Source organism: Lissotriton helveticus, chromosome 2_1 (assembly GCF_964261635.1).
Source record: "Lissotriton helveticus chromosome 2_1, aLisHel1.1, whole genome shotgun sequence".
NCBI classification, from domain to species: Eukaryota; Metazoa; Chordata; class Amphibia; order Caudata; family Salamandridae; genus Lissotriton; species Lissotriton helveticus.
This window is the reverse complement of record NC_136059.1, coordinates 1,510,660,476-1,510,687,134: the sequence shown is the minus strand read 5'-3', so window position 1 is coordinate 1,510,687,134 and position 26,659 is coordinate 1,510,660,476. Positions and strand designations below refer to the sequence as shown.

Genomic DNA, 26,659 nt, shown 5'->3' with positions numbered 1-26,659 from the left:
AGCATGGACAGGGTGACCCTCTGTCTATAGACCTGCTCCTCTCTCTGCCATTCCCTCTCTCCTTCCTGCTGTAGCCGTAGCCGTCTTGCTATGACATAGAAAGCTGCCATGTTGCAAGTAGAACTGCATTTTGGGTCCTTTTTTATAGGTTGCACCTGGTTACCACCTGATTCCAATCCATGGTAATTTCCGAATCTGAAATACCGAATTTGAAGCAAATTCGGTATTTCAGTGCTTACCTACATCTCAATCTTCAGCTTTTCACAACGATTCGGATTATCACCGAATCGGTAATTATACCGATTCGGTACGTTCACGATTCTGTAAAATCTCCGATTCGGTCGAATACCGAATCGGAAAAAATAAGGATTCTGAAAAATCTCCGATTCGGTATCATACCGATTCGGAGATTTTTCTGATTCCTTATTTTTTCTGATTTGGGATTTTACCGACTCGGTGACTTTCCGATTCGGTAATTTCACCGATTTTGTCGGATTTCGGCCTCCTACATCCCGATGGCTCAATTCCGATCGGTAACGGCCGAAAATACCGATTTTCGGCCGTTACCGACCGACCTACATCGGGCCCTAGGTCTCTTGTAGCATAAGTATGTCACAATTATTATTTACCCAGTCCAACCATTCTTTAATTCTTAATTTCGATTTAAGACCCGCTATATTCCAACTCACAATAGATAAGTTACGGCCCTGTATGGTAGTACTTAAATGACCAGATAGTTGATTAACTTCAGTGAGTGGAAGAGGTGGGCTGGTGTGTGGTGATAATTCTTGATTAGGTACCTGGGGTGAATGATCGGCGGCCATGGTATCAAGGTCGGTAACTAATGGTCAGTTTAACGTGTCGAATTCAGAAAGGGGTGCAAACCTATTGTACAAATTAAGGGGAAAGAACGCTGGACGCAGTTGCCTTTGTGGAGGTCTATAGAAGTAACTAAGAGGTAATAAAGTTACGACAGTGGAGATACCAGGGTGAGTGTTATTTCTATTGAGCAGAAATCTAACTGTGCCAGGGTTCTTGAAATTGAGGACTATGCAGTCACCTTGAATATCTTTGAATAGAGGCCCTACCCATGACACCCTGCGGGCTGACATGATTTCGTTGGAGATGACATATCCAACGCCTTTGTACTTAGTTAGCCAATCAATACATTTGTTGTGTAATTGCACCCATGATTCCCCCTGTCCCTCCCTTAATGGTGGTATGCCTGCTAAAACCAAAACAAAGGGGCAGGCATCTGGGGGTAGATGAAGAGGAGGTCCTTTATGTTTTATGGGCCTACTATCCCCTGACGAACCCGCACCCCTATTGCCAACAGAGGTGGACCCCACTACTGCGCTCTTCAGAATGGGGCCACCGTTCTGGTTGTCAGTACTAGATCTAGCAGTGAGTGGCAATGGTGTGATTGCAGGTATGGGCGTGGATTTAGATGGTAAGTTAGCTGCAACTTTGTTGTACCCAGCATTGTTACCTCTGATTTGAGTGATGGGCGGCACATCAGATGGTTGTTGTCCGCCAGTGCTAGGCCCCCCCAACAGAGTTTTGACCACTACACGATGCAACAGGCCTCCCACATGATATAATACTACTAACTGATTCCAACTCTTTCAATAAGCGATCGCCCCTTATTTGATCTAGGGTAACAGTCCCCTTTCTTTTTACCTCCTCTTTTTTTACCAAATTTTCTAATCTGTCCAGTCTTTTAAAAACATTATTAAACTGTTTGGTCATTTGACTCTCTATTTTTTTTTAAATGGTATCTACTATAGTGTCTATGAGATTCCCATTTTGCTTCGATATGCTGTTATTATCTCCTGTTGGAACAGTCTGTGTCCATATTGTATTCTGGTTTCCAATGGGATTCATAGGGGTAACAGTAAAATTATCACACGTATCCACCAAGTCTTTATCGGCGACGTGGATGGGATCTGCCTCTGTTGGTTGACGTTTTTTCTTATCCCACAGGCTCTGTGGCGTAGGTTGATTCCTGTGGTTTAGCGATTTTTTTTCTTTTATTAACACTAAGTGTAGAAACGCCTCTCTTGCGCTTTTCCCCACCCGCTTTATTACTACCTTCCAAAAGCCCGCTGGCGTTGTCATCCACCTGAGAATCGATTATTATTGGAGGGTCATCCCCCTCTGGCGGAGATACAGCGGGTATGGACGCTGGAATAGGTTTTGCAATCAACACCGTTGGGGATAAGGGGATAATAGGGCTCATTTGCGAGGGGACCGGCCTTAGAGTAATATTCGAACAGCTCAGGGACATTCTCCTTTCCGTGTCTGCAATTTCATTGGATACCAAATTAAAAGCATTTTCCAACAGTGTCTCAAAAGTAGGCGGTGGGAATGGAAAGTCGTCCATGACGGCTGTGTTAGGCATTACATCCATGATATTACGGTTTCACTCACCAACTCAGAAGCGTTAGAGTGGTTGCCCGCCCGACCACAGTTGACCACTGAGAGCCACAGAGGGCCCACCCTTTGCCCTGGCTTAGCTCGGGCGCTCCCGCGCGCGACTCGCGGGGCGAGAGGCACTCCGCAGTTAAATCGCGCCTCCGGGCGCTGGCGATGACGCTCCAGGTGCGCCGCTTGCCTCCGGGGCACCTGGGATGTGTAGTCCCTCAGGGAGCCTCAGGGAGCCTCGCTAGTCCAGCCGTTGCCCTCACGGCGCTTGGAGAGTGAGGATTGCACCACGGACTGCCGTTCCCCTCACGGCGTGTGTTTCTGCCCAAGAGTCAGCCCCCACTGAGCGCTCTGCGCTCTGCAGTTAAATCGCGCCTCCGGGCGCTGGCGATGACGCTCCAGGTGCGCTGCTTGCCTCCGGGGCACCTGGGATGTGTAGTCCCTCAGGGAGCCTCGCTAGTCCAGCCGTTGCCCTCACGGCGCTTGGAGAGTGAGGATTGCACCACGGACTGCCTTTCCCCTCACGGCGTGTGTTTCTGCCCAAGAGTCAGCCCCCACTGAGCGCTCGGCGCTCCGCAGTTAAATCGCGCCTCCGGGCGCTGGCGATGACGCTCCAGGTGCGCCGCTTGCCTCCGGGGCACCTGGGATGTGTAGTCCCTCAGGGAGCCTCAGGGAGCCTCGCTAGTCCAGCCGTTGCCCTCACGGCGCTTGGAGAGTGAGGATTGCACCACGGACTGCCGTTCCCCTCACGGCGTGTGTTTCTGCCCAAGAGTCAGCCCATAATTTTATTGGAGGATGCATCATTTAGAACCAACAACTGCTGTGCCGAGGTAAGGTATTTAGCAGTAGCTAGTTTTGTCCTTTCATCCATCACCGCCTAACTGATTGACTGTGGACACTAAGACGTGTGTATCCTGCTACACTAACAGCACGAAGTGTTCTTTTTGTAGTCCAGTATGTAAAGTTAGTTCAGTTCTCCAGCTTCATTTTGAATCAGTCTATTTTTTCTGTTTTAGATTATGATATTAGACAAAGATGCCCACGTTTTTTTTTACCATCACGTTTTCTACCCTCATTTGAGAACATTTTTTAACAGCTCGAGTCTTTTTCTTGGAGTAGGTGATTTAAAAGTGAATTATTATTCTGTCCTGTTAAAACGGACACCTAGAGAGTGAGAACTAGACAATAAAGAAGGTTCTATGGTGGTCACAGGAGTAAAGATGGATTTGGTTTACCACTATTGGAACTTTTTCAGGAGTCGTAGGCAGTCAGGTTTCTGGAATCCAACTATAACAATCAGAGCAAAGCGACTGGTATCCAGGTGCAGGACATATCTATTCACCCTGCAACTGAGCACCAAATACAACCCTTTAACACTTAACCTTCAGGGTAGTGAATCTGACCAATCCAAGGCTTACTCTTGGAGGTGATGTGCAGTTAGATACGCTGCACTCATGCACCCAGTAACAATCAATAAATCAACGTCCAGCCAGTATTTTAGTTTTAAAAAGCAAAGTACTTTAATGCTACCTCACACAATGAAAAAATATAGTGCAGAACAAGCAGAGAGTGTTCGTTAAGGATACTATTGGGAGCTGTTCCCCTGGTAATCTGGCATCAGTCTCTTGAGCTACTGTGCCTTGGCCCTATGAGGGGATCTCAGTGGGAATATTGAGAGTTGTTCTGGAAGAGTCTTTCTGTCTCGACCTGTCCATCTTGGGTACCGTAGAGGCATACCTCTGCCCTTGTTGAAGAGTTCCCATAGTAGCCTGTCACACAGCCACCAGGCAGGGTTGTTGCGGTCCTTGTTTCAGCCTTATCGGTGTGGTTACACTCCACATTACTGGCACTGGTGCTCGCAACCTTAGGTTAGTCTCAGCAGTGCCAGTCGATAGAAGGTAGCTGTAGGACCAGAGTGCCGCTGACCTGGAGTTCTTGCGATTTGGGCCTTCCTTGGGTATAGTAACAAACCATCCAGCCTAACACGTAAGATGCCAACCTAAGGTCATGCTAATGAACTTGCCGTAAAGATGCTGTCCATGGATGGCGGTTGGTAGTCTCCCAGTGCATCAGACATTTCTTGGCACTAGTTGACACAGTAGAACTCGCCCTCTTGAGTTCCACATCACCCCCTGCCATAGCTGTCAGTTTGTCTCACAATGGCTCCTTCAGATCACCCTCTAGTTCAAAGCAGCTCCTTCTCCGAGCAAGGCTATCTTCAAAACTCTTATTGAGCGATCAGTCCGCTCTCCGCCGCAGTGGGGTCCATGCAACCCCTTCTGGCAGAGTAGCCCCATTTTTCCTAGGTTACTGCTACTGAACAAGGCAAGGAGAGGTCATTTTAACGCCCCAACTAAAAGGAATATCCCAGTCAACGCTTGTGTTGAACCTCAAGTTTCTGTTCAGTAGGTTTTGGCACGCTGACTGGGATTTTCTGTCCCATGTTTATACCCAGATTGCAGACAGTCTGTGACTGTTCAAGCAGACCGGTTCTGGGCAGTTCTGCTGTTTTGCCATTTCCATGCAGACTGTTCAGTCATGGTCTTTGTAACACTTTTTAGCAGGAAGGCAGGTGCGTAGCTTGAAGCCTCCTCTTAGAAAACCCAAAACCAGAATACACGGTCATGGGAGGATGCCCCACTTAACTACCTGTTAATCAGTAGGTGGAGCCTTTCCTAGAGAACATAGGGCAGGAAGGTGCAGGGGCAAACTCCTAACTTAGAAGGGGCCCTCTGGTTCTTTCCATTAACACTCCTGTGTTTGACCCGTTAGAACGGATCCCTGGAATGATCTTGAGGTGGCTTTGCAATTCCCATCTACTTTATGGGGTTTTCTCTAAAATCTTCCTTAAGTTCCACTAATGTATAGCCAATACACAATGGTACAAAGTGTCGCTACAGTCACATGTGCCCTATACTGTCCACATGCAACCTCTAGACACAAGTGATGTCCATGCTCACACATCCATGACCACATGGATGGGCGAAGGACCGGGTTGCAGGGAAAAGGCAGAACAATTAAAATAAAATATGGAAGAGGCTGGTAAGCAGCTGTTTCTAGCAGGTGACACAGGTGACAGGTAAAAAAGGACTGCCCTGCTATTGTAAGTGCTTTACTGCCACCATTCTCATTCTTCTCCTGTATGGCGATGTGCTAGCAGTCACACTCATCAAAGGAGGGTGTAGTTGATGTGCCCCTCTCACTACAGAGCCCTCCAGTGGTTCACACTCTGTCACGGAAACGCCTCCACGTGTGTTGAGGTGGGGCAGTCTAAGACTCTACAGCTTACTATTGGGAGTTCGAGGCAGGGGTGTACGCTTTCCAGGGCCATGTAGGGAATGTTTCTCTGTCTCAAAAACCACTTTAACGATAAATTGCTGCCCCTCTACAAGTGCGGACAACAGCTACATAAAAGTTTCTTTCAGGCCTCTGCGTAAGACGAGAACAAATGATGTGAAGCAAAGATTCAGTTCTATCTCTGACAAATTGCTTACTTGACACTGTTGGGGCTTGTTTTCGAAATTTCGAGATTTCAAGCAGAAGAAACTGAAGTAGTCTCCTATGATCTTCCCGAACCTCTGTGCTGAAATGGCTTCCGATAATTAAACCTGGTGAACGCCTGGTCCATAAGTCCAAAAGAAGCCAGGAATACTCTACCAGAAAATGCCTTAGTCAGTTGTAGAGGATCTCTCAAACACCATCAACTTGACTTGAGCTTTTTTTTAAAGCTATTGCGCTCATGGATCCATAGTTCGTCCAGTCCTAATTCAGAAAGAGAGCTGGAAAATTGACTTCCACGTTTTCAAATTAAGTGTTTAGTGTTTCAATTATACCAAGTATTTTTCTGTTGCATTTTGTATCAATTAAATAGCAATCCATGTATTGCACTATCTTATACACCCTCAAAAGGGTCCCTTGGGCTGGCTTAAAAAAAGCAGTGAAAACTGTGGGACACAAACCACTGTAAAGCCTGAAGAAACAGCAACAAAAAGTATGTTTAGTTTATTTCGTACAGACCTTGTGCTGCAAGATTTGTGTTTATCTTTCTCTTCCTTCCTGTTTAGCACATTTTAGTCTTAGTGGGTGGGTTGCTCTCACATTGTAATATCCCTTCTGGTGAGGGCTATGCCGGTCATTAATGGGCTTATTCTTAAGCTATACTGGATAACAAAGAAAATCATGTACAGCATTGCATTGATGTATATTTTTGATAACTAGTAAATCACACTCCATACATGTTTGAAGATGTGAATTAATGCCTGTATAAGTGGCAAGGTGCTTCTCTCCTAGAAAGGTAACTGATGGTAGGGCGCTGACTCTGCTACTGATTGAGGGATACCAATACCCCCTCTTCTCTTGTATTCCTTTGAAGAGCCTGCCAGATTTGGTGTAGGACACTACAATTGATTGACGGATGGGAAACCTTGTATGGCCAATGATATATGGAAACTATATTAGTTCATGGAATAAGAAAATCAATGCTGAACAAGACAAATATAAGCCCTGACGAAGTTCAATTTTATTTTTGAATGAAACGTGTTGGTTGGTTGCTGGACCTTATATTTTAAAGTTGAATTAAATAAAGAAAGCACATATTCTAGAAACTGACTTGAAGATATTGATTATTTTTTTTTGGGGGTGCACCATTCCATTTTGTTTTGAACTTTGCTCTGCAGCAATATCATACAATGGCTGATATTGGAGGTGAATTGCACAAGCCTTAACTATCTTGAACTGTATGTCGGGTGCGGTTGAAAGGTCCACCGTTGTGTGAATTTCTTTTGCACAGCAATGCAATGATGAATATTTTTGATAACTAGCAAATTACGTTCAATCAATGAATGTTGTGAGATGTGAATTTATGCCTGTATAAGTAGCAAGGTGCTCCTTTCCTAGGAAGGTAACTGTGCTTTACCTTCAAAAAGGTAAAACAGGCACTCGGAAAGTTAGGACTGTAGCAGAATCTGAATCTGTTGCAGGACAGGCAGGGGGATGTTTGACTGAAGGTCCATTTATACCTGCATTCCGAGGTACGATCATTCGATTTCCCTATAGGCTATCCTATTTCTCTATATTATATTGCCATTCTAAAAAAAATATGCATCTGAAATGGTTTAATGAAAACCCATTGCAATCCTATAACAGTCAAATCAGGGCCCGTATCACTGATCGGGCGCACTGACCTGGTATATGACACGGCACACCTTAAACTGGGTATACCGGGTGCAGACCATGCCACTGTCCCTATCGCAATGAATGCTTTGCCTCCAGCACAGCCCCAAACTTGTGCTCGCTTTGGGCGGGGGTAACACATCAGTAAAAGGCGAACCCAGATGTTTTAAGCAACTGACTTTACTTTTACGGTGTAGGCAGCAACCTTGGTTGCATTTTGTGGTGGGGAATGCGCAGAGGTCCCCCTGCAAGTGGGTGCAGTGAGTGACTGCACCCACAGGAGGGGGATATCTGGGGGTGGTTTATAAGCTCCCACATCCCATGTTTCAGGGGGCAGCAGTGGATATGCACCAACGTGTGATTCACAGTCAATTTTGCCATTGTGCCTGCTCCTAATAAAGCACAGGAACAGCGGCAAATAATTCGCTTGTTTATGTGGGGCCAAGCCCCTGTGCAAATCATGGAATGCCCCCTTGAAATCATGACTGGATTACAGAAGGATCCACTTGAAAATCTGCAGCCCCTTCTGTAATACCAAAGGGCCCCAGGGGTACGAAATGTGGACACAGATGCCTTTTGCGCCCCTGGGACTCTTTCGATAATGTGTGCCCCTTGTAAACGTAATTCAACTAAACTTACTTAAAGTAGAAAGGGAAGACACTTCCTGTTAGAAAGAGGAGGTCGTTTTCAATCCTTATTGCATATTTTGAACTTGCAAGTTTGATTGTTTTTATTTAAAATGTTTTTAATCAATGTACCATGCTCTACAGGGAATTGATCATTAAGCAGGGTAGGAGGTTGGTGGAGACCATGAGTGGGGGGGTGAGTTAATTGGTGGGTGGCATGAGATGGTGCAGAGTGCATGATGGCTGGTGAGTGAGGTACTTACTGGGTTTGAAATTCATTTGAACTGATAACCAATGTGTGTAGACTTGTTTCTGTTTGTAATTAAACTATTAAGTTGAAAGGTAATTGCGCTCACCTTAAATGCGCGCCTGAGAATCTCAGTTGGTGCCTAAAATGTTTGGCTTGAGAGCCATATTCTCGTTTTGCAACTAGTAAACAAGGAGTAAGCATGCTATGAACACAGCAGAGGTCGTGGTGTCTTGAGTCAGTAAAAACCGACCCACATTTACCAGACTCCGATATTCAATTGAATTTCTTTGCGCGATTGAACGGCGACATGTCTCTCGCTCCTCGTAAGCAGAATTGAGGGCACATTCAGACCTAGCGCTTTGTGTTAAAGCCTCTCGGTTTAATAGTGTGCAAGGCGCCATAGCTTTGACATTTTTCAGCATGTCTGACTTTCTACCTGTTCCTTTGCGTTCTGTTTACGAGCACTGTGTGGTGAATTGAAGACTGCCGTTTTTTCATGTGTTTTTTTTTCTGTGCTTTTTTTGTCAGAATTTTAAATTGGATTGCAAGGAAGAAAAGGAGAACTCCATTACTGGCAATGGAGGCATTTACAGTGATCCAGTGTACAAAGAAATAGCTGCTGCTAATGGCTGCATTAACAGAATGAGTAAAGAGGAGCTGAAAGCTAAGCTTGTGGAAGTCAAGCTAGACCCCAGGTAAGACTGAGTGGAAAAGCATTCGGAACTTGTACGAATAGTTGAATTGGTCTAAGATGCCTGTTTGGGAGTATCTTAATTACTAAGGATGTGTTCTTTCCATTGTATCTTTGGAAACGTGTAAGGTTTTAGAAGTTGCTGCCTTATTTTTTAAAGGGCTGCAACTTCGACATTGAATCCCTGATTACTGCACTCTGCTGCCTTTGTCTCAGTTGGCGCTATGGAAATAAGACACGTTTACTCTCTTCCGTTGCAGCATTTCCCCTTTTTTGTGATAATGACATTTTACCAATAAAGTAATCTGATTAACTTCAGAAAAAGTCAATCCGTTTCAGTAATGTTCTCTGCCCCAAGTGTGCAGTCAGGAGGCAATGGTCATTTTTCTAAATTTAAAATTAGTGTCCGCTGCAAAACATCCTCTTTTGTTTCCATGATAGAAATATTTCACATGTATTATACCATAACTCAATTCTCCCTCTTCCGTCGCTGTTCCCCGGATAGTAACCCTTCCTTCCACCCAAAGACCTTCAACAGGCCACCCAGGCCCTAGTCCTCTCCAGAATAGACTATGGAATTGCGACCCTGACAGGGACAGCAAAATCCCATCTTGCCCCCCTGAAGACGACACTCAACGCAGCAGCAAGAATGGTCTCCGGAATTAAGAAATTTGAGCACATCTCTCCAGCCCTCAAAGAACTCAGATGGCTCCCAGTGGAGTTACGAGCCAGTTTCAGAACAGCCTGCATCACGCACAAAGCCCTGCATACAGGTAAACCAGAATACCTGGCCGCCAAACTCAATAGAGCAGGCCAGTCTAGAAACCTAAGGAGCTCCAGCTCTCTACTGCTCATCCCTCCCAAACTGCGCAAGCTCAAAACTACAGCCAAATCTTTTGCTGGCAACGCTCCCAAAATCTGGAACTCCATTCCTCCCCACATCAGAACAATCTCCTCATTTCCAAAATTCAAGAGGCTCCTCAAAGACTTCTTCCTCGACCGTACTCGAGGTACCTGAGAGACCTCTGTCACTCCAGCTTTAACAAAATTCCAAGTCTGACATCAAGGCTGCAGATCAAAATAGCTCTTGGATACAATCATTCTTTCAACAGATTATGTATATCTAAGTTTCAGTCTGCTCATTATGTCATTTACTGTATTTGTTGTGAAGCGCTCTGATACCCTTGGGTCCAGTCAGCGCTATACAAAACTACTAAAATAAATAAATAAATAAATAAATAAATAAATATTCACTACGTGAGAAATGGTTAAATGTTTTTTTTATTTGATTGGCGAAGCGCACACAATCTTTCCTTAATGAATCTATTCTTAAGATTTTTTGGTAGTCTGCTTCTCTGATTCATTGGATGTAGTGGTGCGTAAATTCCTTTCAACCTCTTCACCTCCTATAGCTTCTGGTCCAAGTGAAGTAAGAAATGTTGTTTGTAATGGTGGCGGCAAGAGTTCTGGGCGAGTTGAGTAAGACACTTCTCAGCGGTGACAAGTTAAAATGGTCTCTAATGCAGCATGGATTCAATAGTTGTTTCCCTAATTCTGGTTGTGGAAGGATAATAGCGGCGACTGAACGAGGAACACTTTGTAGGAGGTTTCAGGGTAAGAGCATGTGCTGGCCTCAGGTGCCTGTTGTGATTCCCCTGCTATCTCTCTCCCTGAGATGGTAAACTTTAGTGGCTCTGGTTAAAGCTAGGAAGATGCTGCAGCTCTTATTGCCATCTGTAGCTGGGTCAACCAGTGTATGTGGCAGCTTTGTGTGGAGTGAGCTAAAGTCAAGCGAGAAGTTGTCAAGCTAGAAGTAGAGCAGAAAGAGAGGATGCATTCACAGGGGGAGGTAGGTGCTCCACACTTTCCATCAGGACAGCTGACGACTTAAAGCAAGTGATGTTAAATCCATTCCCCTTGCAATGAAATGGGTATCCCTATAGCTTTGCTGATGAATATCAAAACACTTGGGCCAGCTGAAGTTCCACCAGAATATTTTACAACCTATAGAAATCTCTCTTTAAAAACGTTCCAAAAAGTCTTTCTGTATGTTATAGATTGAAAGTTTAGGTATCCTTTGCCACTGATGCAGTGTTCCCAAAGGTGAGTTTTAATTGTATTTATTTTATTTATAAAGTTTTATATAGCGCGAACTTGACCCCGCAGAATATCCAAGCGCTTTATAATTTTAGGCAAAGGTAACAAATCAAAAAAAGATAACAATAAACATGAGTCAAACATAGCGAATCTAATAGGCATTGAATCAAATAGTACACATGTAACAACTCATTTATGAATCTGCGTGATCGAGTATGAATGGGCTATACGATGGAGCATAGAAACATAAAGGGAAAGGTAAGACTAGGAAACAAGCTTATGTACCGATACCATATCTGGTCCCCTCTCGTCAGGGAGAAGACCTATCCGCCCCAATGGGAACTGAGCCCCAGGAGCTTGGGCCTTACATACCAGAGCTCTAGGGCCCAGAGGGACCCTCTAAGAAAGATCTGTGCCAGGAGCAGAGGACCTGTCCCGCTCTTGAAAGCCTGATACAGCAAACTGCTGACCATGAAAAGAGAGCGGTCAGTGGCTCCCACAGGACTTATTGGGAGCAGGGACTCCTTTATGGACCCCACCCTATCCTAGAGAGAAAAGAGGAGGGCACCTACCTGGTGGACCTTGGCAGTTGCAGGAACCCCAAGAGGGTCATCCATGTCAACCGCCTTAAACCCTATCATGACACGGCTGAAATTACCATACTGATGGTCACAGATGAGGGTCAGGAAGCAGTAAGTGCACGTCTCCCTGACAACCTCTCCAACAACCCTAAAGATGGGTCAGTTGAAGGAGTAGATTTTTCACACATCCTCACTGCCCAGTAGCAGACTGATTGCATGCAAGTCCTAGATGCATATGCTGAGCTCTTCTCTTTAACCCATGGACAGGTCAATACCTACGCTGCTTTGTCTTGCAGGCCCATTTGTTCAATGAATTTCAAACTCAAAACTATTTGCTGAACTCCTGATGGACGCGATTGTTGAGCTTACTATGATGTGCCTACAAAAAACACCTGGAAGGATCTATTCCATGCCAAAATATGTTTATGCACGCAAAGAGGATAGTTGTTGATTTGTTTTCTTTGTATGAAGAGGCTCCATTCAATATCGCCAGTGTGAACATGTGGGACATGTCTGACTGCTTCTGGGAACACATCTTGGTAGATTCAGTATTTAATGTCGGTTTAAAACCTGGATTCCGCTGCTAAAAACTCAATTTACTTTAAAGGTGGGAGTTAATGGAAAGGTAGTCCAGACTATAGAGATTACCTGGTTGTAGTAATGTGTTCATCATGACGAGGATGTCTGCTATCCTTGGACTTACTTTCACTTGTCTTTGTCAATCGAATAAACACTGAGATAAGGACTGTCCCTATTAATTTGCTACATGCAGGAGAGCTAACTTCTTTGCCTGTATGTTAATATTGGAATTTCTGTGGACAGGAGTGGGTTAACACCACCTTCTTCCAATATCGGCGTACACCAGTCAAAGGCAATTAAATAAATGTTTGGCGTGGATTATTGTCCTCTGCACTTCATTGTTATTGCGAGGCTAAAGTAAATGAATATGGAAGTCTTGCTTGGTTCAATGTTTATTTTCAAGTCCCCCTGATCAAGGAACCCAAAAAATGTTTTTTATAGGGGGTACAGTATTGAACAACATTGTTTATTTGGATAAAGAATAAATCTGACAATTAACGCCTTAACCGCGGCGGCAATTCCGCCGCGGGCCTTTTATTCAGTGGGTGGGGCTGCGACGGCCGTTGGCAGCACTGGGGAGGGAGTGGCCGACGGGAGCACGGAACGGGTTAAAGTATGAAGCTCTTTTGGACTAGTATAGTTGCATACCCTGACATTTGGCTACTAAGTGCCAGTATACGTGGGCATTGGTTGCCCTTTCCTGTCAGATGTCGTTAATTTGGACACGATGTGTGCCACTAAATGTCTTAAACTATTGCTAGACTTTCTGTTAAGGCAGAACATACCTCTGCTCATCTTTTGTAATAAAATGACTTGAGACCAACCATTCAATTAAACATTTTTGTCTGGCAGCAGTTGCAAATTATGTTCCAAATCCTGAAAATAAGCTTCTTGTTTAAAAGAAAATTCCATTCTTCCGGCAATATGTTGGGCTTTCTACTCTTTTTGTTGGCACTAACGAAGCTATATGTCTTAGTGATGTACTAGAGTATGGTAAATTGAGAACAACTCTGAGTGCAATTGTGAGGATGCATTTTTGGCAATATATGGCAGTTCATAATTTTGTTGTCAACTAACTAGTTGCTGGAAATTAAAACCCAGTCCCTTCACACCACATGGACTTTTTTGTATCCACTCCAGTGAATGGGCGTGTCTTACTTTATAAATTGCGCCACAGGCTCTGGAAGTCCCAGTGAACTTGAATACTCTTCAGGCATGAATCCAGAAAATCGGGATTAAAAGTTCACAATGTACTACCCTCTTATCAAGATATCGCAGTTTAGTCCCAGTATCTAAAATTGGTGTGTTAGATGTACACAAAAATGAGCTGATTACTTACAGTTGTTATTTTTTCTCAGAGTAAAGCTTTTTGAGATTTGTTTTTAGATTTTCTGAAATGGCTGGCTGCATGTACATTGTACAAGATTTTTTGGCAAACCACCAGCTTCTCTGCCAGTGATGCTGTTCATTACTTGTTCCTGTAACTGCCATTGCACATGTGCTAAAGTGCTAATAATTTATAGATTAAGAACAAGAGGTACCCTTTTTGAGCAGTGGTCGCTAGAAGTGTTACTGTTTGCCACAATGGCATTTTTTTTATCAGCAGGGGAATGTGTTATATGAGGATTTCCACTTTTTGTTTGTTTTAATTTCATCCGCAGAATTCTGGAAAAATTGATCACGTACTAAGAAAAGTTTCATGTTTTTTTCCATGCATTTACATAAAACAAAAAGTCATAAAAAGTAAAGTTGTGACTGAACTTGGCCGGATGTGCTCCTGATCACTCTTTCTTTCTTACACACACACAAATCCCCTCAAAGCATGTGCGACTGATGTAGGAATATATTGCGTTTAAGTGGCTTTATATTTCAGAATATTAAGGTGGTATAATCACAAGTTCTCCCCTCACTCTTCGGTCACCGAGCTGATGATTCCTCATCGGAACACTTCTTGTTGGAACCCTCAATACCATCTTTCCAAGGCCTTTGTACCCCATCAATGAAACCCTTTACTATGGGAACCACTTGAAATTGATGACCCACAGACTGTTACATCAGAACTTTCATGCAATGCTTCAAGGAAAGATGGTACTGATCAAGATGGACTACAAGGATCAGCTTGTTCTATATAAGAAAGTCTGTTGGTGCGAAACCTGCTCAGTCACTTTCAAGAAGTCTTTATTCGATTATTCCATCATAAAAGACATGCATCACAATTTACAATAGCTAAAATACATGTATAGTTTCTAAAATAGAATAAGGTAATAATAAAACAATCTAAGACCATATTAAATCATTTATGCAAAACTTCATTGAAAATTCATTTAAAAGTTACAATAAATCCTTAGTCAAATAACCATAGTAGTCCGGGCACAATAGGTGGGTACGCATTTACACATAGTCAATGGAGAGCCTATGGTTTTAGGCTGGAACCTAAGTCGAATGAATGAATCTTGCTCTTAGGATCCAGGCCCAGCCTACGTATTTCGCTACACCAGTTACAATCATGGGTGACAGATCTGTCTTTAATATCCTACTAGCATTGGCTGCTGAGCGTGTTCCCAAGTTTCTACAAACTGGGCTTAACCACTTTAATCTAGGGGCTGTGTACAGCGGGCAGACAAAAAGAAAATGATTTACACTTTCACCCTGTCCTGAGCACCTAGGATAGTACCCAGGGCCACCCTTACCCCACTTTTTAGTGTGCTCCCTTAAAGGCAGAGAACCGCACCTATATTGGTGATATAGTTTACGGTCCAGGGGCTTAGTTATGACATCCCAGTATTTTTCAAAGCAGGGGACATCCTTCATAACAACAAATGTACCAGTAAGGTTACTAACAGTCAATCCCGAATGTCTATTATCTACAACCCAGTCCCAATACTGTAACTTCAAATCCTTTTTGGAGGGAAAGGTTGCAGTGTCGGGGTTTAACCATAGTTCTCCTTGCCCCAAGGCACACAAGGTGGTTCTTAAGTCTTTAAACCAACCAATGTTAGAGGAGCCAGGAAGATCCCTAACCTCAATGCATGCTCTTGCATGGAGCTGAAGTTCGGGCGTTGTCCAGAGGCGTCGCCAGAATGCTAATGGTCGCAATCTGGCTAGGTCCTCCACAGGCTGACACCCAAGATCATACAGAAGTGGGATCCGCGGTGATGACTGTGGGAGGCCAATGGCCATCCTAAGAAATTTATTTTGGGCAACTTTCAAGGGATCAAGGTTACTGTAGCCCCAGAGCTCCGCCCCATACAAGACAGATGGTAGAACTTTCATACCATAAATCTTCATTAAGGGGGACATGGGCTTGGTAAAGGAGCTTTTATGTTCTTTGAGCAAGGCTCCTCCTATCTGTGCATGCTTTAATGCCAATAGGTCAACCTGTTGAGACCAACTAAGGGTCTCGCTAAACGTGACTCCAAGGTAGGTAAACAGTTTGGTCTGTTCCAGGGATGTGCCTCCCATAGTGACCCTAGCTGTAATCGGGGAGTGTCCTCTTAGTACCATAAATTTTGTTTTTGACACATTTACCTCAAGCTCATGCTCGCAGCAGAACAGTTCAAACCTTGTTAGGGCCTGTTGAAGACCCTGTCTGGTCTTGGATATTAAAAGAGTATCGTCTGCGAACATGAGCAAAGGGATTTTCATTCCAGCCAGGGACGGGGCATCAGTAGGGTGATTGGCAAAATAATTTGTAACCCCATTTATATATAAAGAAAACAGGGTAGGGGCTAAAACACACCCTTGCCTTACACCTTTATCGACTGGAAATCTATCTGTTACCTCCCCTGGTTTACCCCAACGTACTTGGGCAAAAGTTTGGGCATGTAGATTCACCAAGAGGCGTATTAGAGGGGCTGGCATACCCAGCGTCGCTAAACAGTCCCACAACTTTGCCCTTGGGACAAGGTCAAATGCAGACCTTAAGTCCACAAAGGCTGCGTAAAGGATACCTTTACCTAGGATGACAGTCTTCCAGTAGAGAAGAATAAACCGAAAGGCCTGGTCTAAGGTGCTCACATGGGACCGAAAGCCAGCCTGGAGTGGTGTAAGAATGTTAAACTCACCAATCCAGTCCTGAATCCTGCCAAGAACAAGGCGGGCTGAGATTTTTTGTACCGCATCTATAAGGCTGATCGGCCGGTAGTTAGAGAGAACCGACCGATCGCCTTTCTTGTAGATTGGCAGGATTTCTGCCCCAAACCAGGACTCGGGGACCTTAGCACCAGAGGCTAGGGCATTGGCCAGATGGACTATATAGGGGACCCAGAGATCCTGATCATGCCGAAATAAATCAGCTGGAATACAATCCGGGCCAGGTGCCTTGCCCCTTGGAATAGATTGCAGGATATGTTTGACTTCACAACTCGTGAACTTAAGAGGAATAACCGGAACAAGACATGGAATGTCAACCTGAGCACTACTATAGTTCCTAAATTGTTCCTCAAAATAGCATACCCACTGGTGTTGACCAACCGAGGCAGGGCTTGGGCGATCTTCCTGGGATTTGCCCCATTTTAATAGATGCCAGAACTGTCGCATGTTCCGAAAGCTACATGCTTCGGTTAGTGATAACCACCGTTCCTCATCCCAGTTGGACTTGGCTTTATGCATAGCATCTTTATATGCCTTCCTACAAGTCCTAATTTGGCTATGGTTTTTTTGCTTTATTGATTTAAACAGATCCCCGTGGGTTCGACGACACTCCTCATCAAACCAGGATATAGTTTTCAGTTTCCCCCTCCTACCCTGCTTGGAGATGGTCTTCACAAACAGCTTTTTCAACTCCAAAAATAGACTAGTATGGATATTAGTGATTATTGCATTAATATCCTCCTGTGACCCACAACTAGAAATTTCTTCCAGAGAGTTAGATACCAAGGATCTAATCTCCTTGCGTGCCTCAACATTAACAGAGACTTTTGGCCAACGTACCCTTCTCATGTCGTTACTAAGTACGACTTCATCCTGAACGACATTTAGCCTACAACTCTCAGACCCCAAAAAACTGTGGTCCCTTAATTCCATCACCAGCGGGTCGTGATCACTTACCGGGCGGGTCGTGACCACCATGTCCTCAACTGCAGCCCACATCTTTACATCGACTAATATATAGTCAATACGGCTACTATGTCTGCCGTTGCTAAAGGTATGTCTACCCGGCCTGTCAGAACGCACTCTACCATTTAATGCTCGCAAACCCTGGTCCAGGCACAGCCCTTTAATAAATGTAGCAGATTGCGTCCATTTCCCAATCGGGGCTAACTCAAGCTGGGGAATCCCCCAGGTCATATCCTCAACCTCAGTGAGTAAGCCATCGTCTACACTCAGGGGTTCAAAACTGGAATTAAAATCCCCCATTACAACCGTGAACCCGTTTACAAGTGCACCTGATAGGAAATCATCCAAAAGGCGGAGGGTTGGAGCAACCCTTCCGCCCTGGATGCCCCTAACATATATATTGATCAATAAGATGTTAAGGCCTTTAGTGGATCTTATTCTAACCATTAATATATCAGGGCTATCAATTGGTACCTCCTCCACTCTTACTCCCTCATACTGGCGAACCCAAGTAGTCCAGCCTCCCATAGCGCGCCCTCTGTGACCTTTGATTGCTGGTTTACTAAAATTTAAATATCCAACAAAGAACACCGATGAGAGTGCCCAGGTTTCCTGGAATGACCAAACATCGCCTTGTTGTATAAAATCCACCCAGTCCGGGTTACACATTCGAGACACAAGCCCGGCTATGTTCCAACTACCAAACTTGGTGCCGCTTGGAACCGCCAGGACAATAGTACTGGCCTTAGAATGGGAGGGTACTACATCCTGTGAAAGAGGAGCTACATTATCATCAGAGCTGCCCCTAATATTTCGTCTGTCCTGTAGGGGTGCATCGTCACTCCTATTGTCAGTTTAGCCACACCATAAACTGCCAACACAGATTCCCGGCAACCATTAAGCGACCCCCCGTTATGGCCAATCACCTCATCAACCTCTGCAGTCACAACAACCTGTACCACCACTTCTGTTTCCAATTTCCTACCCCGGGCCCCACCAGAAAGATCATACTTCCCATTTCTACAATGCGTTGACTTGTCGTTTGATGTTACACCATGGGGGGGAACCTTTTCTGGGGTGAAAAAAATACCCGTACAATCTAGGATAGCCTCTAGATCTGAGAGTGGAAAAACAAGTCAATCATTAAAGTCCAATCCCGAATATGGTTCGTACAGGTTTTGCAACGGGATGTTCCAATACTGTTTGGTATGGGGAAGTGACTAGAAGGATGACGGCGGGAAGGAAGGGGATAGGAAATGTTGCAATTACTGGCGGGATGGGAAAAGAAGGGTGTATAGTTTGGCATGTTCAGGGAGAGAATATTTCTACTAGAACTGGAGTAGAGCGGGGGTCTAAGCAAGGCCTCTGGGTAAAAATAACTTACATTTCGAGTTGAAACACCTCCTTCCTTATTTCCTGGGTACCAATCACTTATGTGTGAGACAACTCTGTGGTCCTTAAAATTAATGATCACAATGTCTCCCATCTATATCTTTCGGGCGAAGGCCCACCCAGTTGCATCTTCTTACCGAGATAATATCTCCGTTTAAGTGAGCTGGGAGGGGTCTATTTGTTCTCAGCCAAAAGATGACTTTGTTTTTCAAGTTTGCATTGTGTTCAGGATTTCCATTTGTGATCGGGGGAACACCGGTTAAAAGGATCACAAAGTTAGCCGACTCTGGAGGTAGGTCCACTGTGTTCTTACGATTTGAGGATGCTCTTTGGGTTATAGTTTTGGTTTTATCTACCCCTGGGAGCATGGTTGGCTTGTTTATAGTAGGGATCAGTTTATTGGGAGCCGGCACGGGCTTCTCTTTTGCTGGCTTAAATACTAACGTCGGTTTGGTTGATGTTGGGGGGGCATTGGTATTATTAACGGGTAAATTTCCGTTAGTTTTGAGAGGTTTACTTGGGATCAAAGTTGTGGTACTAGGTTTGCCTTTCAATTGGGACTGATCCTTAGAGTTCGTTAAATGGGGGATTTTGTTCGGATCAGCAGTTGCTAGAAGGCAATCCATTTTTCCCCCCAGAATCCTAACTCTCTCCATAAGTGGGAGCATATAAGATTTTAGAATTTGATCGAAGAGTTCTATGGATTCTTTTTTTGACATGGGTGATATTTCTTCTAGGAGGGGTGGAGAGGAATGGGTATGAGTACCTGGTGAAACCTCCCTCACGGAAGGGACAATTGATTTGGTTTTGGGGGTTACTAATAGGGGTGGAGAGCCCAGGTGATTAAGACCTTTTCTTTTAACCCCGCCCTTTCTCCTTTTCTTCCTTGGCGGAGAGCGAAAAACCCTACGTAGATTCATGGGCTTAATTCCGGTACCACTTTTGGTGTGTATCGGAATTATCTCGGTGGGTGCTACAATATCTATTGAGTGATTGGACAAGGTTGAGTGGAGTTGAGGGGCTATGGTTGGGGCTACTGGGGTATTAAGGTCAATAAGGCTATTAGAAACAATGGGAGGGCTGTTAAAATTATCCTCACTATTGATACCAAAATTCATGGCAGATGTGTTGTGGTCGCGAAAAATACGAGGGATTTGGTCAGTACTGAATAGATCTGCATCTCTATCCAACCTACCAATACTTCCCGAGTCTTGTGTGGTAATTAGATCTAGCTGGGAGGTCGGTGTTTTTTTTTTAAAGTTGTTCTATAGAGCGACGTCGCTCAGCACGTTTCGCCGCTAGTAAGAGTTCTTTGTCGATTTCCTTATTTGCCTTCTCAAAATATTTATCAAGAGGCCCCAGGATCGAGACCCCAACACAGGAGGGTAATGAACTAGACATGACTATGGAAGACCTTAGTATGTTGGGTACCCCAGAGACAGACTAACCTGGATACGACAATAGGCAGAGTATAGATATTAGGGACAGGGCCCAGCCCAGCCCAGCCTCCTTCGGCCCCTGACGGCCACAGACGGTCCCGCCCTTGTCCCGGGCTTCTCCCGGGATGCTCCCGCGCCGCGGGAAGTGCTACTTGTAGTTATAGGCAGGCAGTTAATTTGTTGGTGGGGCGGGGCGAGCAGGGAGAGCGGCCAGGTGACGGGCGGCTCGGGTTACCAGGACTCCTGGGATATGGAGTCCCGGTCCCGACGCTCGCAGCCCTGCGCACACACACGCACCCACAGGTACAGTCCCAGATTCAAGGAGGGCACAGCACGGCGCTGCGGGACCCGCGGAGCGGGTTCCGCGAGGTATGAAGGTAAAGGCTAAAGTGAGCCAGCAATAGAAACCGCAAACCAATCCAAATTGATGTCCCCCTGCTCAGTCGTTTTGTCCTAGGAGGCACAACAACTGTGGAATTGGGCATTTTGTAACTCTTAATACCTGTCAATTCCATGTCTGTCAGGCATTTTCAATGGGGAGGCAGATGCTTGAAGGCCAGTGTAGCATGAACAACAACTATCCCAACAATGGTGCCCTTTTCTCTACGGCTGTATGGTTCTGTTACCATAAATAGAAGCACATGTCCTCTTAAATGCATCCAGATAATTGGTTTCAATGTCCCTTGGAGTACACAGCCAATACATTCTTCCAAGAACATCATTGTAACAACTCTGAGGAAGTGCATGACTTCGAGATCCACAATAATACCATTTTCTCCCAACAAATTGTATGGCTCTTCAGTGCACACCAAGTTAAAAATAGTTTATACTGCTACTTCGTCTCTAGCATTCCAGCTCGTGGCGTATGGACAGGTTTTAATAACTTACTAGTGTTTATGGTTTCTTTCATTATATTGGGTAAAAATGGAAAGAAGGCATGATTCACTTCCAATGAAGAGCTGTACTGTTCTTCTCAAAGTGCATTAATACATATTTGTAGTGTCATAAAGTTTTAACCAGTGTGGATGCCTTTTTTGAAAGGATGGTAATACCTTCACCACACAGAACAAATGGAACTTCTAATTTTTATGGAAAAACATTTTTCTAAAGATTGAACATTTGTGTATGTTGCTATTTTGAATCGAGTAAAATCTGTCGCATTTTGCGTCTCACTTCCTTGTGGGCTATACACCACAAGCTGAGCTGTATATTTGGTGGTTTGGCACCCGAAGAGCTCCAGATCTTCCTGTGGACTTTATGCAATTTTTAAAGATATCAATCATTCTTACAACAAGACATGTTACTTAAAAAAGGCAGGTGTTCTGTATCTAGTGCAGATGACGGACACAAAGATGAAACTTTTCAGACACTCACCCCCAGTCACTGATCTGAGTTGAATCCATCATCATTCTTTAGCTCATGGGTACTCATAGTACGGCCCGCGGGCCAGGGGCGGCCCGGCAAGCCTTCCCTGGCGGCCCGCGGACCTTGCAGACATCATTCCAATGTATTTTTTTTTCTTTTAAAGATTGTCTGCTGCTGCGCGACTCTGAGAGTCTCTGCTGCTCTGTGGGGGCCAGGGGCGGGCGATTCTCACTTAGCCAGAGTGGAGCTGCAGGGGCCTAAGAAGAGGTGGAATACAACAAAGCCTCATTAGCATGCAAATGGCCTTTAACGACCTGTGAAGTGCTTGGGTGCGGCTGTGTGTCAGGAAGCTGTCTCACCCGGGGCTGACACACAGGCAGGGTGAGATGACAGAGGGTGACAGAGGGAGGTCGAGGGACAGAGACAGAGGGAGGCATGGAAAGAGAGGGAGACAGAGGGAGAGAGGGAAAGGGAGAGAGAGAGAGCGGGGAGAGGGAAAGGGAGGGAGAGGGACACAGAGAAAGGGAGACAGAGGGTGGGCGGCGACGGAGGGAGTGAGGGCGACGGAGGGAGTGAGGGCGACGGAGGGAGTGAGGGCGGGAGTGGGAGGAGGGAGAGGGGAAGGGAGTGGGAGGAGGGAGAGGGGAAGGGAGTGGGAGGGAGGGAGAGGGGAAGGGAGTGGGAGGGAGGGAGAGGGGAAGGGAGTGGGAGGGAGGGAGAGGGGAAGGGAGTGGGAGGGAGGGAGAGGGGAAGGGAGTGGGAGGGAGGGGGAAGGGAGTGGGAGGAGGGAGAGGGGAAGGGAGTGGGAGAGGGGAAGGGAGTGGGAGAGGGGAAGGGAGTGGGAGAGGGGAGGGAGTGGGAGAGGGGAGGGAGTGGGAGGGAGTGGGAGGGAGTGGGAGGGAGTGGGAGGGAGTGGGAGGAGAGGGAGTGGGAGTGGGAGGGGGAGGGAGTGGGAGTGGGAGTGGGAGGGGGAGGGAGTGGGAGGAGAGGGAGAGGGAGAGGGAGGGAGTGGGAGGAGAGGGAGAGGGAGAGGGAGAGTGGGTGGGAGTGGGAGGGTGGGAGTGGGGGGGAGGGAGTGGGAGGGAGGGAGGGAGTGAGAGGGAGGGAGAGACAGATAGAGGGAGACGGAGGGAGAGGGAGGGAGGGAGGGAGAGACAGATAGAGGGAGACGGAGGGAGAGGGAGGGAGGGAGGGAGACAGAGGGAGGAAGAGAGGGAGTGAGGGATGGAGAGAGCGAGGGAGGAAGAGAGGGATGGAGGGAGCGAGGGATGGAGGGAGAGAGAGGGAGAGGGAGGGAGCGAGGGATGGAGAGAAAGGAGGGAGGGAGGGAGCGAGGGATGGAGAGAAAGAGGGAGCGAGGGAGGGAGAGCGAGGGAGCGAGAGAGGGAGGGAGGGAGACCGAGGGAGGGAGATAGATGTGTGTATGCCGGGTGTGGTGGCGCAGTCGAAGGAGGCATCCACTGCAGGGACCTGTGATCAACCTCATGGTCCTAGTTTTTTTTGTTGATCTAGCCCCGCCGCCTCCCCCACCGGTGCGGCCTTCGGAAACAAACCACACTGTAAATTTGGCCCCCGAGAGAAAGTTTGTGAGTACCCATGCAGCTCATTTCGCCACCCCAGTTCAGACCCAGCTATATGCAAATCAGTCTTGACCCTGTGCCTCATGGAAACAGTCCAGCCCGAACTGCCAAGCCAGGTCTTCCATGAACCGGACACAAGCATCCTGGGACCTAGTGCAGATGACCTCATCACAATCCTTTTTCATGCTCGGAATAAAGAGGGGCACTACTTCCACCAAAATGTTTCTTATTGCCATTGCAGCATAAGGAAATCACCAAATGTTTTTTTAACGTAAAAGTGCTCAGTGATTTTCTAAAGAGCTTGAAAAGCACCTTTTATTGGGAGTGTTATGGATCAATTTCTAAATCTATGGAATCAATGCACGTATTTGACATTAAATATATTCGTGGAAGTGGCTTTGTCAATACCTACTATTTTGACCAGGACAGTACGTGAAATCCATAACATATGTATTTGTAAAGCGCACTTTCACCTGTGGGCATCTTGGGGCTGAGTAACTGTTGTTTATTGTTACCCAACTCAGTGGTACTCATTTTATCAACCTCAAAAGGAGGAAAGGCTTTGTAATCAGAACCTGTAACCATGAGGTCAAACACAGGACGCTATACAGTGCACGCATTAGTCCACTAAAACACCAGACCCGGCTTACATGAAATCCAGACGGCATCACTGAACAAACTATTTTCCGTCTTTCTTTTGGTTAAAGTGGATGTTAGGAAACACCCTTATGTTTTTTTACCTCCTCGTTTTTAGACTTCTACATCAGCTAGGTAGTTAGTTTGCCAGCTTTATTCCATAATCCTGTAACTCCAGTGGAGTAAACTCTTCCTGCTCTGAAGAACATAAAGTACTAAATGTAAATATCTAAGCTTTTCTATTTGTCCAGGCAGTTTCTAGTTTGTTATACCTTGGGTAAATCAGACAGACATGTTGATAAGCTGTTCATATCGAGGTGGATGTGGAATGTACCTGCTTTCCGACAGCAAATGGGATACTTTTGGTATAATCTCGAGCTCCACGTGCTTGGTGTAAAATAGCTGCAAGTGTGCGTTTGTGTGTGTTTCTTAATGTTCTGATATTTCCATGGCAGCCACTTCCAGATCAGTACACATTATTGTTGAACGTAAAAGTCATTTTGCTTAATTCATCTGCTCAAAGCCCACCTTAGAGGTTATGCTATGTTTTAAATTATGTTTTCAGTGAGGAACCTGAAAAGGATCCCTTGGTGGAAAAAGAAAAGTGACATGCTTGTAATAACAGCTCACCAGTTAGTAGTAAATCCTTCCCATATTCCAGACTACGCCTTTCATCATCCACTTTTTACTGCATAAGTGAGTTCTGAAAACAGTGAGGTTTAATAAACGACTGCATTATGATTTTCTTGCTCTGTAGGAAACTCCCCTCAGTCATTATATTTGTAAAAATATTTTTAAAGCAGTAGAAAGCTATTTCTTGGGAGCTGCAGTTCTGATGCGCGTTCTTCAAATAACAATTAAAATGTGAAGATACGGAAAAACAAAAGGTAGAAAAAAGTGTTTATTTAGGAAAAAAAGTAAACTTCTGTCTTTCATAGGTTCAGCCCGGCATCATAGAATGATTCTAAGGTCAAGATTCTGAGTAGAATTCCTCCTCAGATAAATGTTGTTACAAGTTTGTATCTATAATTGCTGGTAACCACTTCCTGTTATGTACCAGCCTGTGGAGTTAGTGGAAAGTGGGATTTTTTTCTTTTTTTAAATGTTACCACTCTATTTTAATTTTCATGTACATCGAATCAAGAAACACTTTAAAACAATGTATTTCGGGAAGGGGAAAAGGATTATAAAAAGAAGCAGGAATGTGAAATTGGGCAGCACTCTGGAGTGCGGTGTTACATCAGCATTGTACCTAGCTTTGTTAAGAAACAGGAAACTTCAGGTGATCAAGTCACCAAAAATGTCTAGAAAGTACTAGTGATATGTAGCATCAAAGATAGTCACAGATGAAAGTGGGTTGTTAGTTCAGATCGGTCAATCTGGTCGCCCTCTGAGCTGAGGCCGTGTAAGGCGTTCAATTATCTTCATCCTCTGAGTGGGAGAGCGAACAGACACCAGAGCTATGAAGTATTGGGGGCTACCCCTAACAGGATCCTGACTGCTCTTCGCTCTCCCGCTACATGGAGAAGTGTGGCTCACTGGTTAGAGGAGGCAGACCTGGAAGCAGAGGTCAGCTCGGGACCAGGGTTCAATTCCCGGCTCGGCGGGGTCTTGAGTCCTAAAATGTCCATGGACTCGACAATTCTCGCTCTGGTGCCTACTCGATTCACGGGTTCACACTCTGCGACTCTGGGCAATAGCTTGCTTAATCTCCAAAACGGCCCCTCGCGGCGGGATGCCTGGCTTTCACCTTGCGGATACCCTGCTGGGGTTATCTCACAGGGGAATACCAGGACAGGTTCCCTAAGCAAGCGCTTAGAAACCGCTCGGTGATTTGCGCTATATAAATTCCTGTACATTTACATTTACATGAGTAATGAAAGTGCACCAGGTCTTTTCAAAGTTGTACATACGGTTGTGGACTGCATTCAACAGGCTTTCCGTTGTGTTATTTAGAAAGACTATCGCAAACAAAAATCTCGTCTAACAAAATATTGTCAAGAATATCGAGGACAAAAATATTGTGAAGGTAAGTTTCTATAGGTAACCAAAGGTTTACTATACAGAACTCCACATAAATATAGGTATGCACACACACACTCACTCATTCTTTTAAAGGTACGTAGTTAAGACTAGTAAATCTATGAACAGATACTCGCCCGACGCCAACAGCGTCACCGATCTGAGTTGAAATCGGGTAAATGACGAAGAGTGGAGCCCAGGTCTGGTGCCAAAATCAAGGTGTCTTTATTCGTGCAAGTTAAAGCTTAACAAGCCGCCTTACCTATTTGCACTTACCATCTCACTATCTTGGTCCCCAATATTTTTGCTTCTAATATTTTGTCAGTGATTCGTTCCATAGCATAGATTAGCCACACTGCTCCACACCACGTTAACAGATGGTATTGCAGGGAGTTTCCATAGTGGGGCTATGCTAAGCAGAGCAGCTAATAGGAAACTAGTTATAAGTTTTCCCATTGGGGGGAAGTCAGAGGATAGGTCCCCTGAGCTCCCAGTCTCCCCAGGAGGACCATCAAGGGAGAAAGAGATATGTGTTATTTGTTGTATCTGAGATAGGATTTCCCGCCATTAAATTTGGATGCACTTGCAGGACCACCAAGTATGAAGTAGTGTGCCTCACTCCCCACAGCCCTTCCAGCAAGTGTCTGACTTGACAAATATGGTGTATAGTCACGTGGGAGTAAGGTACCATATAGTTAGTAGTTTATAGAAGTTAGCTGTGTGATGTATGCACATGGAAGACCCTGC

At 45.3% G+C, this 26,659-nt stretch overlaps 1 protein-coding gene across 1 annotated transcript in view; it reads left to right on the top strand.

Annotated features, from left to right (window-relative positions):
• The window catches only part of ERI1 (exoribonuclease 1), a 202,465-nt gene that overhangs the window by 55,536 nt on the left and 120,270 nt on the right, over positions 1–26,659 (top strand). Inside the window, exon 2 of the mRNA XM_078676421.1 lies at positions 9,001–9,167. Within this exon, the coding sequence (XP_078532547.1) occupies positions 9,001–9,167 (167 nt within the window). The remainder of the gene's footprint in view (positions 1–9,000; positions 9,168–26,659) is intronic.